The sequence below is a fragment of the Patiria miniata genome, unplaced genomic scaffold (assembly GCF_015706575.1).
Source record: "Patiria miniata isolate m_02_andy unplaced genomic scaffold, ASM1570657v1 HiC_scaffold_26, whole genome shotgun sequence".
Taxonomy (NCBI): Eukaryota; Metazoa; Echinodermata; class Asteroidea; order Valvatida; family Asterinidae; genus Patiria; species Patiria miniata.
Genome location: NW_024037065.1, coordinates 8,029,048 through 8,042,199, shown reverse-complemented (window position 1 = coordinate 8,042,199; position 13,152 = coordinate 8,029,048). Strand labels below are relative to the sequence as shown.

Sequence of the window (13,152 nt, the reverse complement as noted above, 5' to 3'; positions counted from 1 at the left end):
ACTGTTGTAGAGTGATTCTTTTCGTCAAAGGATGTTTTTCCAAGTAAATCTTTCTTTTAAAAAAAAAAAGCAAATGGACATTAACTCCTAATAGGAGTTAATGTCCATTTGCTTTTTTTTTTATTTATATATTATTTTTTTTGAAAGTTTATAAAGTTTCCATTCCCATCCAGGTGTACTCATATAACAAACTAAACAATCAAAACTAAGATTAAATGAAAAACAAAGACATTAAGAGCCTAACCCTATGATTCGATCAGGACTTCATTTACTAGGAACAGGGAATGAGCAAGTTGCTGAATTTTGGATCATTTGGCGCTCCATTGTTGAAGTGGAAGGATTTGGCCTGGGCGTCCGTGACCCGTCTCTGCAGCTCAGTCCGATATGGTAAATTTGAGGTTGATGCTGCTCACGTAAAAAGGCCGCTGGATACGTCCGGCTCATTTCAGGTTCAGTCAACACAGAACAAGGTATACCCAGACTGAAACTAAAGAATTTCTTTCAAGTATGGAGGGCGATGAGTTCCGACGTGCTGCCGGCGAGGTGGCTAATTTTATCGTGGACTACCTGAAGGACGTCAAGGACCGTCCCGTGCTACCCTCCGTGGAGCCAGGCTACCTGCACAAACTGTTACCTGCGAACGCGCCTCAGCAACCCGAGGCGTGGCAGGACATCATGACGGACGTACAAGACAAGATCCTACCAGGGGTGAGTTGTGATTAGATAACGAGAATTAGTGTAGAGCAACAAGTAATCAGCACAGACCTGGATTAAAGAGTCCACAGTCCAGACTTTTTTCCTATCAGCTGACATTGGTGACAGGGTGACAGCCCAAAGAAAAGTTATTTCAAAATCTTATGTTTTCACGACTGTAAACAAGTTAGTCCAGATCATGTCGTTGAAAAGGCTTATTTCGGTTTCTGCATCAGCATTATACTTATAACCTGAACAGCTCTCAAGCGTCAATTTGTGTGACAAATAATTAATCGATAATGTTGATGTTTGTGTTGGTCTTGTTGCTGGTGTAACTGTACTTGTTCTTGCTTCTAATATAATGTTTGTCGTTGTTCTTTTGATGTAGTTTACATGTTTCTTGTTTGTTCTTTTTGTATAATTGTTCTTTGAATATCTTGTTGTTCCTGTTCATTATTATTGATGTTCTTGGTGTTGTTTTTTTTTGCGTGTTTTACTTTTGTTCTCGTTCTTTTGCTCTTGATTTTGTGTTGTCTGTTGTTCTTGTTCATTTATCGAGTGTTCTCGTTTTTATTTTATTTTTTTCCAAGTCTTCCTCATTTTGTTCATATTCTTGCATAGGCCAAATGGCGTCAACAAGGTCGCAAATAATCAAAAGTACTTATGATCCGAGTACCTACAATCCGCTTGAACTACTCGACCCAACATCTGTCAAACTATTCGGTTCGTGTTATAATACTTTCATTCTTGCCAATTTGACCCGGACGTAGTGCCCTTGAAAGATTGTATTCATTGAAATACCGTTTGCAGCAAAACTTCAAAACATATCAATCACCACCGAATATCACAATAAAACTGGAAACCAATAACCACGAAGTGTGTGTGTAGGGGGGGGAGATAAGCTATTGTGATCAGACAGAACCCTGGGGAAAATGCCAGCCTTCAAAAGGCCTGAAGCTGTGCACTGTTGAAACGCGACCTTGCTGTTTGTATTTATAAAATCGAATAGCTAAGAGTCATGTACTCGTGGGAGGGTTGCCAAAAGGGCATTTTGAGAGCAAGTGTTGCAAGAAAAACAGGGCCAGCAAACAAAAGGTTGCCGTAACCTTTAATGTAGGCCTACATCTGTAGGCCTACAAAAATGTCTGTGGCGCTGTGCAACAGCAATGAAGTTTTGCATGCACGGCAAATGGACAACACAGGAGCAAACGGACGCTTCCATCGTGATTTTAATCCATATATACAACCAATTAAAGAAATCGCATAAATCTGCATGTTTTGATATATCACACGTTATATGGAGACTGGCTCCGTGGATAACGGATGATACTCAGACTAGGCGTTTTGCAGGAAGGTATGAGATATTGAAGAAAAGTGTATGGTTTAGAAATGTTATCTGCGACTTCAAAAAAAGAGAAATTGGGATTTACATCCCTGCTTTCAAAAGACTTAATGCAGCCCATTGCCTTATGATCCGTCTATCATGTCTCCAGAAACTTTTCTTGACATCCAAACCTTATCACAAAACACGTCAGAGGTTTTCATAATAATGAAAATGCGTATTTATAAAGCGCATGTATCCACCCTTTAATATATACCCTGCTCATTGGAGCAATGAAACATTCCAAAGACAATCTCAGCCCCGCCCTGGGAGTACACACAGCTCGATGCTGCCATTTCGGCGCAAAGCACTTAAAATCAACCACAATAACCATCTCTGCCCTCACAGGTACCCTTTTACTCCTGGGTGGAGAGAGGCAATGAGTGACAAAGTGCCTTGCCCATGGGCACACGCACCATAACCCAAGGCTGGACTCGAACCCCAAACCTGCAGAATTACCCCCTGAATGCGAATTCAAGGCTCCGGACCATGAGGCCACGGCACTCCACATTTCATTGCAAATCCTTCAATCCATAGAAACAAGAAAAGATGGTTCCATTACCTTATTACTTGCTCCTACGTTGACAGATGACCCACTGGCAGCATCCTCATTTCCACGCCTACTTCCCCGGTGGTAACTCCTATCCATCGATGCTGGGCGAGTTCCTCGCAGCAGGTCTTGGCGCCATCAGCTTTACCTGGGTGAGAACATTAATGTTACAGACCATCTGCATTCGGCAGCCATCTTTCTCTTTGGTGGTATTATTGTTATTTTAATTAAATTACAATATGTACAAGGGGTGAAGTAATAAGGAGCTTGCACAGAGCGCCCTCTGTGTTCCTATGTGATACGCATAAGTAGGCACTTTGTACTTTCCATGGCCACCGAACGGTGAGGGCGTTCTGTGCAACTTCTTTTCAAACTTGAAAGACGGCTACAATGTGAACTTTGGTCCTGAGTATTTCCCGTGAACAGCGCCACAGCTGAGATTGAGGTGGTTGAGATGAGGGTGTGGTGGTGTTATGGTTGTTGCATGATGGTAGATGTGGTTGTAGTTGTAGTTGTAGTGGTGTTGACTGTAGTGTGCCTGATCAAAATGGTTTCTGTTATCAATGTGAGGTTTGTGGATGGTTATTCTGTAAGCACACAGAAACGTCTTCCATTTTAAATGACACACCTTGTATAATACTATTTCTTACCACTATCGGCCAATTAGGACATACAATTTTGGCGATTGCAAAAGGACATTTTAATGGGAATAACGATGATGTCATGACGTAATTCTCTGGTAACATAAGGTAGACAATATCTTGTTTATTGAAGCAATTTTAAAACTTTACTTCGATCTCAAAATTAAAGATTTTAAAACGGTAACATTCGAATAATACCATCATGTAAACTTACGTGAACAACCTATTTGGATTTGCATTTGTTTGAATCCTCAAAATGGCGTCGGTACAGCGCCCTCAAAATGGCGTCGTTAGAGCGCCCTCAAAGAAGTGTCGTTACAGCGCCCTCAATTTTGCGTCGTTACAGCGCCCTCAAAATGGCGCCGTAACAGCGCCCTCATGCGCTTAAAAATATGGCCTATTGAAACACTTTAACGGGTGCACACCTGTAAATAGGCCTAAACCCATCCGCCGAGCTCATGAATAAAAGTTATACCCTCAAAATATTCTATATTAGAGAGTTCTGAGAGCCATAACATTGGGGAATTGAAGAGATATGGCAATGAACCTCTGGCCCGGACTCGGGGCTTCCAATTCTGAGCATTTTGGATACAATTGGGCTCGAAAGTGGCGCTATTTTGCCATGTTGTGGAGGGATCGTTTTTCAAGATGGCTACCGTTCCGCTTTGGGGAAAATAGGGGTCGTCTTCTTTGGGCGTGAATTTCTCGAAAAGTCAATGGTCAACCCACCAAAAAATGAAAAGAAATTGAAAGATGACATGTCGATCATCATTTTTCTGTGCAGCTTAAATACCTGTGAGAGTTCTGAGTATTTTTAAAAGAATTTTGAAGTATGGGCATTTAGCACTAGTGCCTATAGGATTTTTTTTTGCACTGTTGCACCCTTATGGAGCGCATCTCAATCATGTGATAAGATTAGATTTTCTTTTTCTTGGCAGATCGCCTGTCCCGTCATGACGGAGTTGGAGACGGTCATGGTTGACTGGGTGGGACGCATGATGGGTCTTCCCAAGGAACTGCTACCGTACACCGAGGGGGGTAAAGGGGGAGGTGTCATCCAGGTAAAGATGGGCATACATGGTCCAATATACCTCATGAAAATGGACAAGTCTTGGTATGACGTCAAAGTGTAAACCGAAACGTCTAGGGAAAAGTCCATCAAATTTCCCCTCAGTAAGGCAATGCATAAATAGTGTACCTCATTATGCAATAGACCCCGTGGTTTTTGTTTTTGTTTGCGCAACACCCTTTGAAAATAAATCATACAACTTGGTACAACTTCTTAACAGCGCATGCACCGTCTAGCAACATGATTTACTGTTACAAGTGGGGAGGTGAATATCGCAACAATTCATGACTTGCCGAGGACCTAATATGTGCCAACTATCGGCCAAGGTAGCAAATATATTGGCAGATCGAGAAGTTTAGGGAAGACTGATCAAGCAGTTTTGCGTAGCACTGATGTCCCGCAACTGTGTTTGTTAATAGAGCTAGGGAGTAACTCTATAGGGTTTGTAATTTCTTTGATTTCGGCTACAAGGAAAATAATATAATCCTACTTTCTACTTTGTTTTGTAGGCCTCATCTAGTGAGTGTACCCTTGTGTGTATGTTTGCAGCAAGAACCAAAACCATCACTGCCTTGAAGGAGACCCACCCAGGAGAAGATGACTGCATCCTGCTGTCCAAGCTGGTGGCTTATTTCTCAGAAGAGGTACACATGCGTAGGGCTACAAAAAGTTCCTTCTTTTTCGTTTCCCTAACATTTTGGAAGGGAGCCAACTTTGAAGGGTAAAGTGAGCTAGCCAAGACTTTTTCAAGAAATGTATGACCTCACCCTTTTTACAGTGAGGGTTTGCGATATTGGAGGAGAGCATGGTTCACCCCTCCTAAAAGAGGGAGGGAAGAAGATAGCATCTAAGTAGTTGGTAGACTACCATGAACAGTTTTATCTGTAATGTCAGATGTTGCAAGCTGTATTAACTTGACTCCTTCTTTTCTCAGGCTCATTCGTCGGTGGAGAAGGCAGCGAACATTGCCTTCGTGAAGAGACGTATTTTGCCGACTGACGATAAGTTTTCGCTTCGCGGGAAGACTCTCCGTGAAGCTGTTGAGGTAATTTCAATGCCCGTTTCTGAGTATAGTCAAACGGATTATACTATAGCGTTCATTATCACACGCCCGTGCAAACCATTTTACTCAATCTTGTGAGGCACCATGGCACAGTTAAAGGAGTAACGAGATGAGTGACAAGCCAATGACTCTGTTATAGGCCTTTATAGGTTATGTGCAGAAGGTATTAAAAGCACATAGGGAAGGCAAAACATGTTAAAAAAAAATTACTCAAAGGTCCATTCGGCATGAAACTTGGTAGGTACATTGTCATAGAATATTTTGCTAGTATACGAAATACACATTTGAATTCATGCGGACTCGGTTAGATTTGAACTGCGGGTAAATCAGAAGTGTTGCTTCTTTCATTTATCTTGCAGAAGGATATCGCAAGTGGAATGGTTCCATTCTTTGTAAGTAAAAACAGAAATGTCCGGCAATATTTTCCCGAGAGTCACCTTAATGTACGACACCCAAAATAACGTAATTTACTCCCGAAATAAAGTAAAGTAAATACCACTTCTTTAATTTTGAGGTGTTTATATTCTTAGAACATGAAGCCCCTTAGAAAAATCAATCAATCAATACCCCCCCCAACAACAAATATTGGCTTGAAGATATTGATCGTTACCAATCTAGTCAGTTTAAAAAAGTCATTATCCACAGTCGCTAAAAGTCAAAAGACAGAATTTTCTTGCACGAACCACATGACCATGTTATTTTTCTTTACACTGAGAGGCTTTTTATTTCAGGTCTGTACAACTATCGGAACAACAGGCAGTGCAGCCGTGGACAACATTGAGGAGATCGGGCAAGTCTGCGCAGAGAAGGACCTATGGCTTCACGTGGACGGCGCCTACGGTGGTAACGCACTTATCTGCCCGGAGTACAGATATCTACTCAAAGGGTTCCAGGTATGAGAGACAGAACTTGCCGACTATAATGTCATAATAAGGGTAGTTTTTCTTTTATTAATACACGTCCGGTTCTGAAACTTTGACTCTCATATCTGTTTATCACAGGACTAATGGTAAGCCTTAGAACAAAGTTACTAAATGATATGGAGGGACGAGAAAAGAACGCTATACAGGGTGCGTAAAAAATAAACCGAAACCCAAATGTCGGGACTATTGTTTTGTTGAAGTTCAGCATGTAGCACTTTCAAAATCTAGGAAATAAAAGCCCAATTCATAAGCTTTCTTTTAGTACGAAAATCATTCAAATCACTTATGGACTTTTCAAGTTACGGAATTTTAAACACAACCACCGTTTTAAGGTTCTGTCAACGGATCACAACAAAAAGATGTGCGTTCTTTCAGCAAAACGAAAACAATTCACACACATCCCTATATGTGATTTGTTTTCGTTTTGCTGAAAGAACACTGAATTTTTTTTGCGATCCGTGGACAGAACCTTAAAACGGTGGTTGTGTTTAAAATTTCGTAACTTGAAAAGTAACATGTACATGAGTGATTTGAATGATTCTTGTACTAAAGGAAAGCTTATGAATTGGGCTTTATTTTCATATCCTAGATTTGAAAATGCTACATGCAGAACTTCCCTAAAACAATGGTCCCGACATTTCGGTTTCGGTTTTTTTTACTCATCCTGTAGAATCAGTATTATGCCAAAATAATTTTCTTTCATTATTTTGTTCCAGTATGTGACGTCTTTCAACTACAATCCCATTAAGTGGATGCACGTGGGTATGGACTGCTCTGTCATGTGGTAAATATCCATCCTTAAAATGGCTTTCTTTTCTTATAGTAACATGAGATTGCGTCACGAAGGCGATGCTTGCCTTATGCCTATACCCTGAAGAAAAAAATCACAGACAGTCGCCAAACATCCGCAAACAACTGCCGACCATTTGTGATTTTGATTTGTATCCATTCGCGATGGAATCTTCTCACCGAATTCAGACCAGGGCTTTTCAACAAATCTGTTTCAAATTTTAGCTTTACTGAAAATAAGCTTCTCACCATCTAATGGTCACCCTTCGATGATACAGTCCTTTGCATATCTTCGTTAAATCCTACAAAAAGGTACAATCAACAGTTTGTTAAAACATCAGGTGAATTTCACACCCAAACCTTTTTTCCCCCAAATATTCAGACCTTCAAACTAGAAACACCTGCATTTGAAATTTAGAATGCCCTTCTGTTTTTCAGGGTGAGAAACAAGTACTTGTTAGTGGAAGCACTCTCCATCAACCGCATCTACTACATGGAAGATGAACACGAGAAACACCTGCTGGACTACAGGGTAAGAGTAAAAATGATCGTGTGTATGTCTGACGCACTGCAGCAATCTTTGGGGTCCACGCTTTTGTTCAACATACCTCACTTGCGTTCACCTCAACACCTCAAAGATGGCTGACGAAAGCAAATGGTCTATACAAGGTCCCTGAAACTTGGCTAGTCAGTTGGCCAGCCGGTATTGCAGAAAGGGAACGGGAAGGAAGCTATATCCAATTTCCATTAAATGTGAGTAAGTGAATAAATGTGTGCTTGGCCGGTTCTAAACACTATGTTTAAGACCGGTTTGGACTCTGGACGCTGATAATGACCAGAGCCGAAGGCAAGGGTCATTATCAGCGTCCAGACTCCAAACCGGTCTTAAACATAGTGTTTAATAACGGCCAAGCATAGTGTTTAATACCGGCCAAGCACATATTTATTCCCATTCATAAATATCATTTCGGTCAAAAAATCAAAACTTTTCGGTCCAAAAGTTAAAATAAATCAAAAATAATAAATTTTCAACGATTTTCTTCAACAATTTTACTTCATGTTTTTCGAAACGGCCCTAGCTATGTTATGGTATGTTCTTCTCGTGAGTAGTCGTAAACAACTCCTCATATGGAGATTGGCGCGCGCGTCGCGGGTACTGCGCGTTGTGGTGCAGACTATTAACGCAGCTGTGCCAGTGTAGTGTGAATTTAGGACTATGAAATACTGACTTACTGGTAGTATTGCGCATGCCCACGTGAGGATTGTGAAGATTCAGCCAATAAAACGGTTAAAGTCACCGGATTTCATAGGAGTCAAAATTTCATGTGACATTGCAAAAGTGTTTAGGACCAGCAAGCCGGTGTATTATCAACCGTCTAAGGCCGACCACGTGACGAGCTCTCGACCTTACGAATATGAATGGGTAAACTGTCTTAGGTACTTATTTAAGAATGTTCATTTAAATAAACATTTAATCAAACTTTTTTTTAAGTCTTGCTTGAATATTCACACTTAATTGATTGTATGTCATTTCGAATTGACAGAACTGGACAATCCCATTAAGCCGGCGATTCCGATCACTGAAACTGTGGTTCGTTATCAGGACGTATGGCGTGGAAGGACTGCAGGAGTACATACGATCAGTAAGCATATCAACAGACTGTTGTCACTTGGTTCTGCCATGCGTTTTAACAGATAATTCTTGAAGTCCACTTCAAGTGTGCACGTTCTCAAGACTATCCTTTTTCCTTTTTTCTTTTGAACTTTCGGCTTGATTGTTCATTTGTTGGAAAACTTTGCTCAACTCAACATGTAACAACAATATTATTTTCAAAGGCTTTAGTTTTATTTGGAAGATGAAATTTCAAGGGAATTTATTTCAAAATATAACTATTTAAAAAGGGAAAACATGATATTTTCTTCTTTTGTTCTCGTTTTTGAGGATCACGATGCATTTTGATTTTTTTTTTATCACAGCATGTGGCCTTAGCCAAGATGTTCGAGTCCTGGGTGCGTGCGGATGATAGGTTCGAGGTTGTCGGCACTGTTGAGTTCGGCCTGGTGTGCTTCAGGCTCAAGGTACGAGGATGATCCTTTAGAAGAAGTCACATGATCCCTGGACTTTCTCGATTTTTGAATAATGAGGATTTTATTGATTCTTGCTTGGTATGATGTGGAGGTGTCTTCAGACTCCTGAATATTTTTGCTCTGTTTATCAAGTCTTGACCGTTACAACAAAACCTTGGTTGTTTTGTTGATTTGATGTCGCCTTTGTTCGGAGTACAGTGTATCTTTGAAACATGATTACTTTTTTGAACTGACTTTCCACAGGGGGAGAACAACTTGACAGAATTCCTCCTTCAACGGATCAACCAGTCTGGCAAGGCCCACATGGTTCCCACCTCCCTCAAAGGGAAATACGTCATCCGTTTCACCCCCTCCAACTGGCACTACTCAGAGGAGATCACCAAGAAAACCTGGGACATCGTCACGGGCTTCGCCGAGGTGGTGCTCCGCAAGCATCAAGAGGCGGTCCAGCGGTTCAAGTGGCTTCTGACCAAGTACAAGGACTACGCCCGGGCAAGGCGGGAGTCGTTGGGCGCCGAGGAGGTCTTTGGTAAAGAGGAGGACCAGTCGTGGACTGGGGTCCTGCGCAAGATAGGGTACCGCACCAGCTCCTCCGAGGAGCCCGAGGAGCCCGAGGAGATTGAGACGCCGCCGCGGTGCCGGTTCTCCCTCGGCGATGTCCCGGAGGATTCCCCGCTGGACGAAGTCGTCGCGGAGAACTTGCCGGTCTTTTCCGACGATCGCCCGGCGGTAGTGAGACGAAACAGTTCCTTCCAGTCGCTGAGCCTTCAGTATGATGAACCGACCACATTACCCAAACAACCCAGCGAAACACTCTTTTCGTAGATTAAACATGAAACGTGCCTGACTGGCCAACCACCTCTGTGTTGTGTTTTCACACGCAAAACCAACATTCTTAATATAGGTTTTCTCGGTCAATTTCGGCAAATGAGCAGCCAATTTAATTTTCGTGCGTTCGAATTGAAGCTATTTTGCCTCTCCAGTTGTTACTGCGTTTCAAATTCAGAATTCGGCCATTCAATTTCGTTTTGAGGCATTCAAATTCCTTTAGCACTGTGTTCAATTTAGCATATCGTCATTCTTTTTCGTGACACACAATCATCATTCAATTTAGCAAAGCCTGTTCGACTGGAGATTTTACTGATTTAATGTTTTTCAATTTCGTAAAGAGGCAATCAATTTCGCCTAAAGAGAATTCAAATAAGTACGACTAAAGAAATACGAATAAACAGATAAACTGTACTAGGCAACTGTTTCGTATCTTCACTTTAATTCAGGCAAACCTTGTTTTCTTTATTTATGCTTCCAGTAGACTTTACATTGGGCCAATGAGGTTTTTTCTTCTTCTTTGTTTTCTTCTTCATTCTTTTTTTTTGGGGGGGGGGTGGGATCTTTATTGGTTAACTGACCAAGACCTAATTTTGTATTGTGTTTGAATGGGGTGTTTCTTTATGTTTTTCCTGTTTTTTATTGTTTATGTTGTTTCTTCCTCAACCATCAATCTGTTGGCGTGCCAGACATCTTGGCATATATGTTTGGGTATGGTTGTACCACTGCATGCACTTCACTTGGGTGATGACATCAACGCTCTGGATGGCTGCTTGTTGAAGGAGATCGCACCTCCACTGCTGCATGTTCATTCCTGCTTGCTGGGCAGCCTGTCTGTCTCCGACACGTTGTTGCCACTCAGGTAACCCAAGGATGCGTTTAACTGCAGCCTTGAATGCAGAGTTTGCCATCTCCGTGCTGTTCAGGAATGGGGAGTAGGGAGGGAGGCGCTTCAGCTGGATCATTGGGTTGGCACCTTCAGGGAGTTGGGCGCGCACGTGAGGCCTCGCATTGTCGTATATGAGGTAAATGGGTTCGTCGTCTGGGAAAACTGCATCACACTCTTGAATTGTGTCCGCAAGAAACTCCTCGAATCTCTCTCGCGTCACAGTTTCGAATGCGATTCGGTGGTGCACCAAGCCTACTTCACTAGAAACAGCGAAGGTGACATTGCAATTTCTCCCTCGTTGTCTGTCGACGACTCGTCTTGCAGCGATCCCTCGTGGAGCTCTACCCTGGGAGCGTCGAGTCGAGACGTTATAACCTGTCTTGTCAATGAAGACTAGATGCGCCAGAACACCATGCTGCAGGAACCACTCACCATACTGGACGCGTTGATCAAGAACTTCAGGGGAATTTCTTGCATCAGGGACGTCCTCCACTAGTTTCAGTGTAATCATCATCCCATCCAAGGCCCTGGCTATGGTGGCAGTAGAAACCTGGGGCTTCTCTGGCAGATGCTCACTCAAACTAGCCTTCATTTGTTGAAGTGTCAAGACGGGATTAGCGTCAAGGATGCCTTGCAGATGGTTTCGCATGTCATCATCCATCTTGCTGTGGGTTGCTCCTCCTCTTGCCAGCGTCTCTCGCCTTCCAGTCCTCAAATATGTTGCAACAATTGATCTGGCTGTGGACTTGTTGATGTTCAAATTGACCGCAAGCTCAAGGTAGTCTTGCTCGTTTCCCTCGAAGGCCTCAATCAACCTTTCTCGATCTACCTGGGCCACTCTAGCGTAGCGACCACGAGCTGCCATTTCTAGAAATATGCGTGTAAAACTGTAGCGAAAGCTCGTCTTCGAAGTACATCGGCAAAGTGACTCAAGTGCCAAAAAGTGAACCGTATTTATGCCTTCAACATTCTTAAGGAAACACAAATTTAACAAAGCGTTTTTTAGATTGCACAAATTCCAGAAATGACTGCCCAAAAATGAATTTGAATGACTAAACACACGCCTCAAAAAGCTCCTGCGAATTTGAATGCTGCTTTGTTGAATTGTTAAATTGCATGATTATTTTGTTAAATCGAATGACGCAACAGTACATTTGACTGGTCATAAAACGAAATCGAATGACCCTTTTCAGTAGCATTTGATTTCGCGCGAAATAGAATAGCGTAGTGGTTAAATTGGCTGCTCATTTGCCGAAATTGACCGAGAAAACCTATATAAAGTGCTCATCAAGTAATTAGCAACACAAGGATAACATTTTAACCCCCCCCCCACACACACACACACCCACACGCCCACCCACACACGCAAAAAATACGTTACATACCAAGTGTGGACATTCCCTTGGTTTCGTGTAGTTAAGAAAAACCTCGGGAAAAAAATCATTTTACTCTCACTGTGAAAACACTTTCAATCCAATTTTTTTCTATGATTCCCTTTAGTGTTTCTCTTTATTTTGCCACCGATAAACCTAACCCCCAAATGCCTCTAAACCTGTTTTCCAGAAAGGGGAAACACTGTGTGGACTTGCACAAGTCCACACAACGTCGCTGCTACCTGGTTTATGTGAACCTCTTTTGCTCGGAAGTCCACACAGTGAATATAATGCTTGTACACAAAACAAACCCCGCAATTGTTGGAAGCGAGTGCTGAAATCTGAGGCTTCTTTGATTGAACCTAAGGTGAACAATTCAACTTCGAAAACCGAAACATCAATGTGGACCAGCGTTTAATTGTCTGGTAAACCAGGCAACAACGGACAGTGAGTTGAAATTTACGTTATAATTCTGACACCAGAATGATCTTCAACATGTTTCGTTTTGGGGCATTTCTCTTATTTAGCAAGAACGAATAATGTGTTGAAACAAAAAAATCTTGTATATATGAATTTAGTTGTTTGCGAATTTATGCTCGTGGATCTCTGGTTTTCATACAAATTAAAAAAAAAGCAGATGGGAATTTGTAGTAAAACGAAGTTTTGATAGGAAAAAACAGCCCGCTATTAAAAATACAATTTATGAATTAGAGCAGATGTTACATTTGGTTACGTTTGTCATTGATTGTTTTATGAACTAGACAATTTGAATTGTTGAAAGCATGACCAATACATTTAAAATTGACACAGGCTTTTGAATATAAAGCAGGCCATCAAATGCAGAGTATTTTGCCTTTTTACCCTG

General features: G+C 41.8%; 1 protein-coding gene across 1 annotated transcript; it reads left to right on the top strand.

Annotated features, from left to right (window-relative positions):
• The first annotated feature begins 347 nt into the window (after positions 1 to 347).
• On the top strand, positions 348 to 10,167 carry LOC119734038 (aromatic-L-amino-acid decarboxylase-like). The gene is made up of 12 exons (XM_038207415.1): positions 348 to 708; positions 2,663 to 2,776; positions 4,204 to 4,326; positions 4,844 to 4,978; positions 5,269 to 5,379; positions 5,757 to 5,789; positions 6,129 to 6,290; positions 7,037 to 7,104; positions 7,548 to 7,641; positions 8,654 to 8,752; positions 9,087 to 9,188; positions 9,441 to 10,167. The coding sequence occupies exons 1-12, from the start codon at positions 508 to 510 to the stop codon at positions 10,020 to 10,022; spliced, it is 1,824 nt and encodes a 607-aa protein (XP_038063343.1). The 5' UTR covers positions 348 to 507; the 3' UTR covers positions 10,023 to 10,167.
• Positions 10,168 to 13,152: the final 2,985 nt, after the last annotated feature.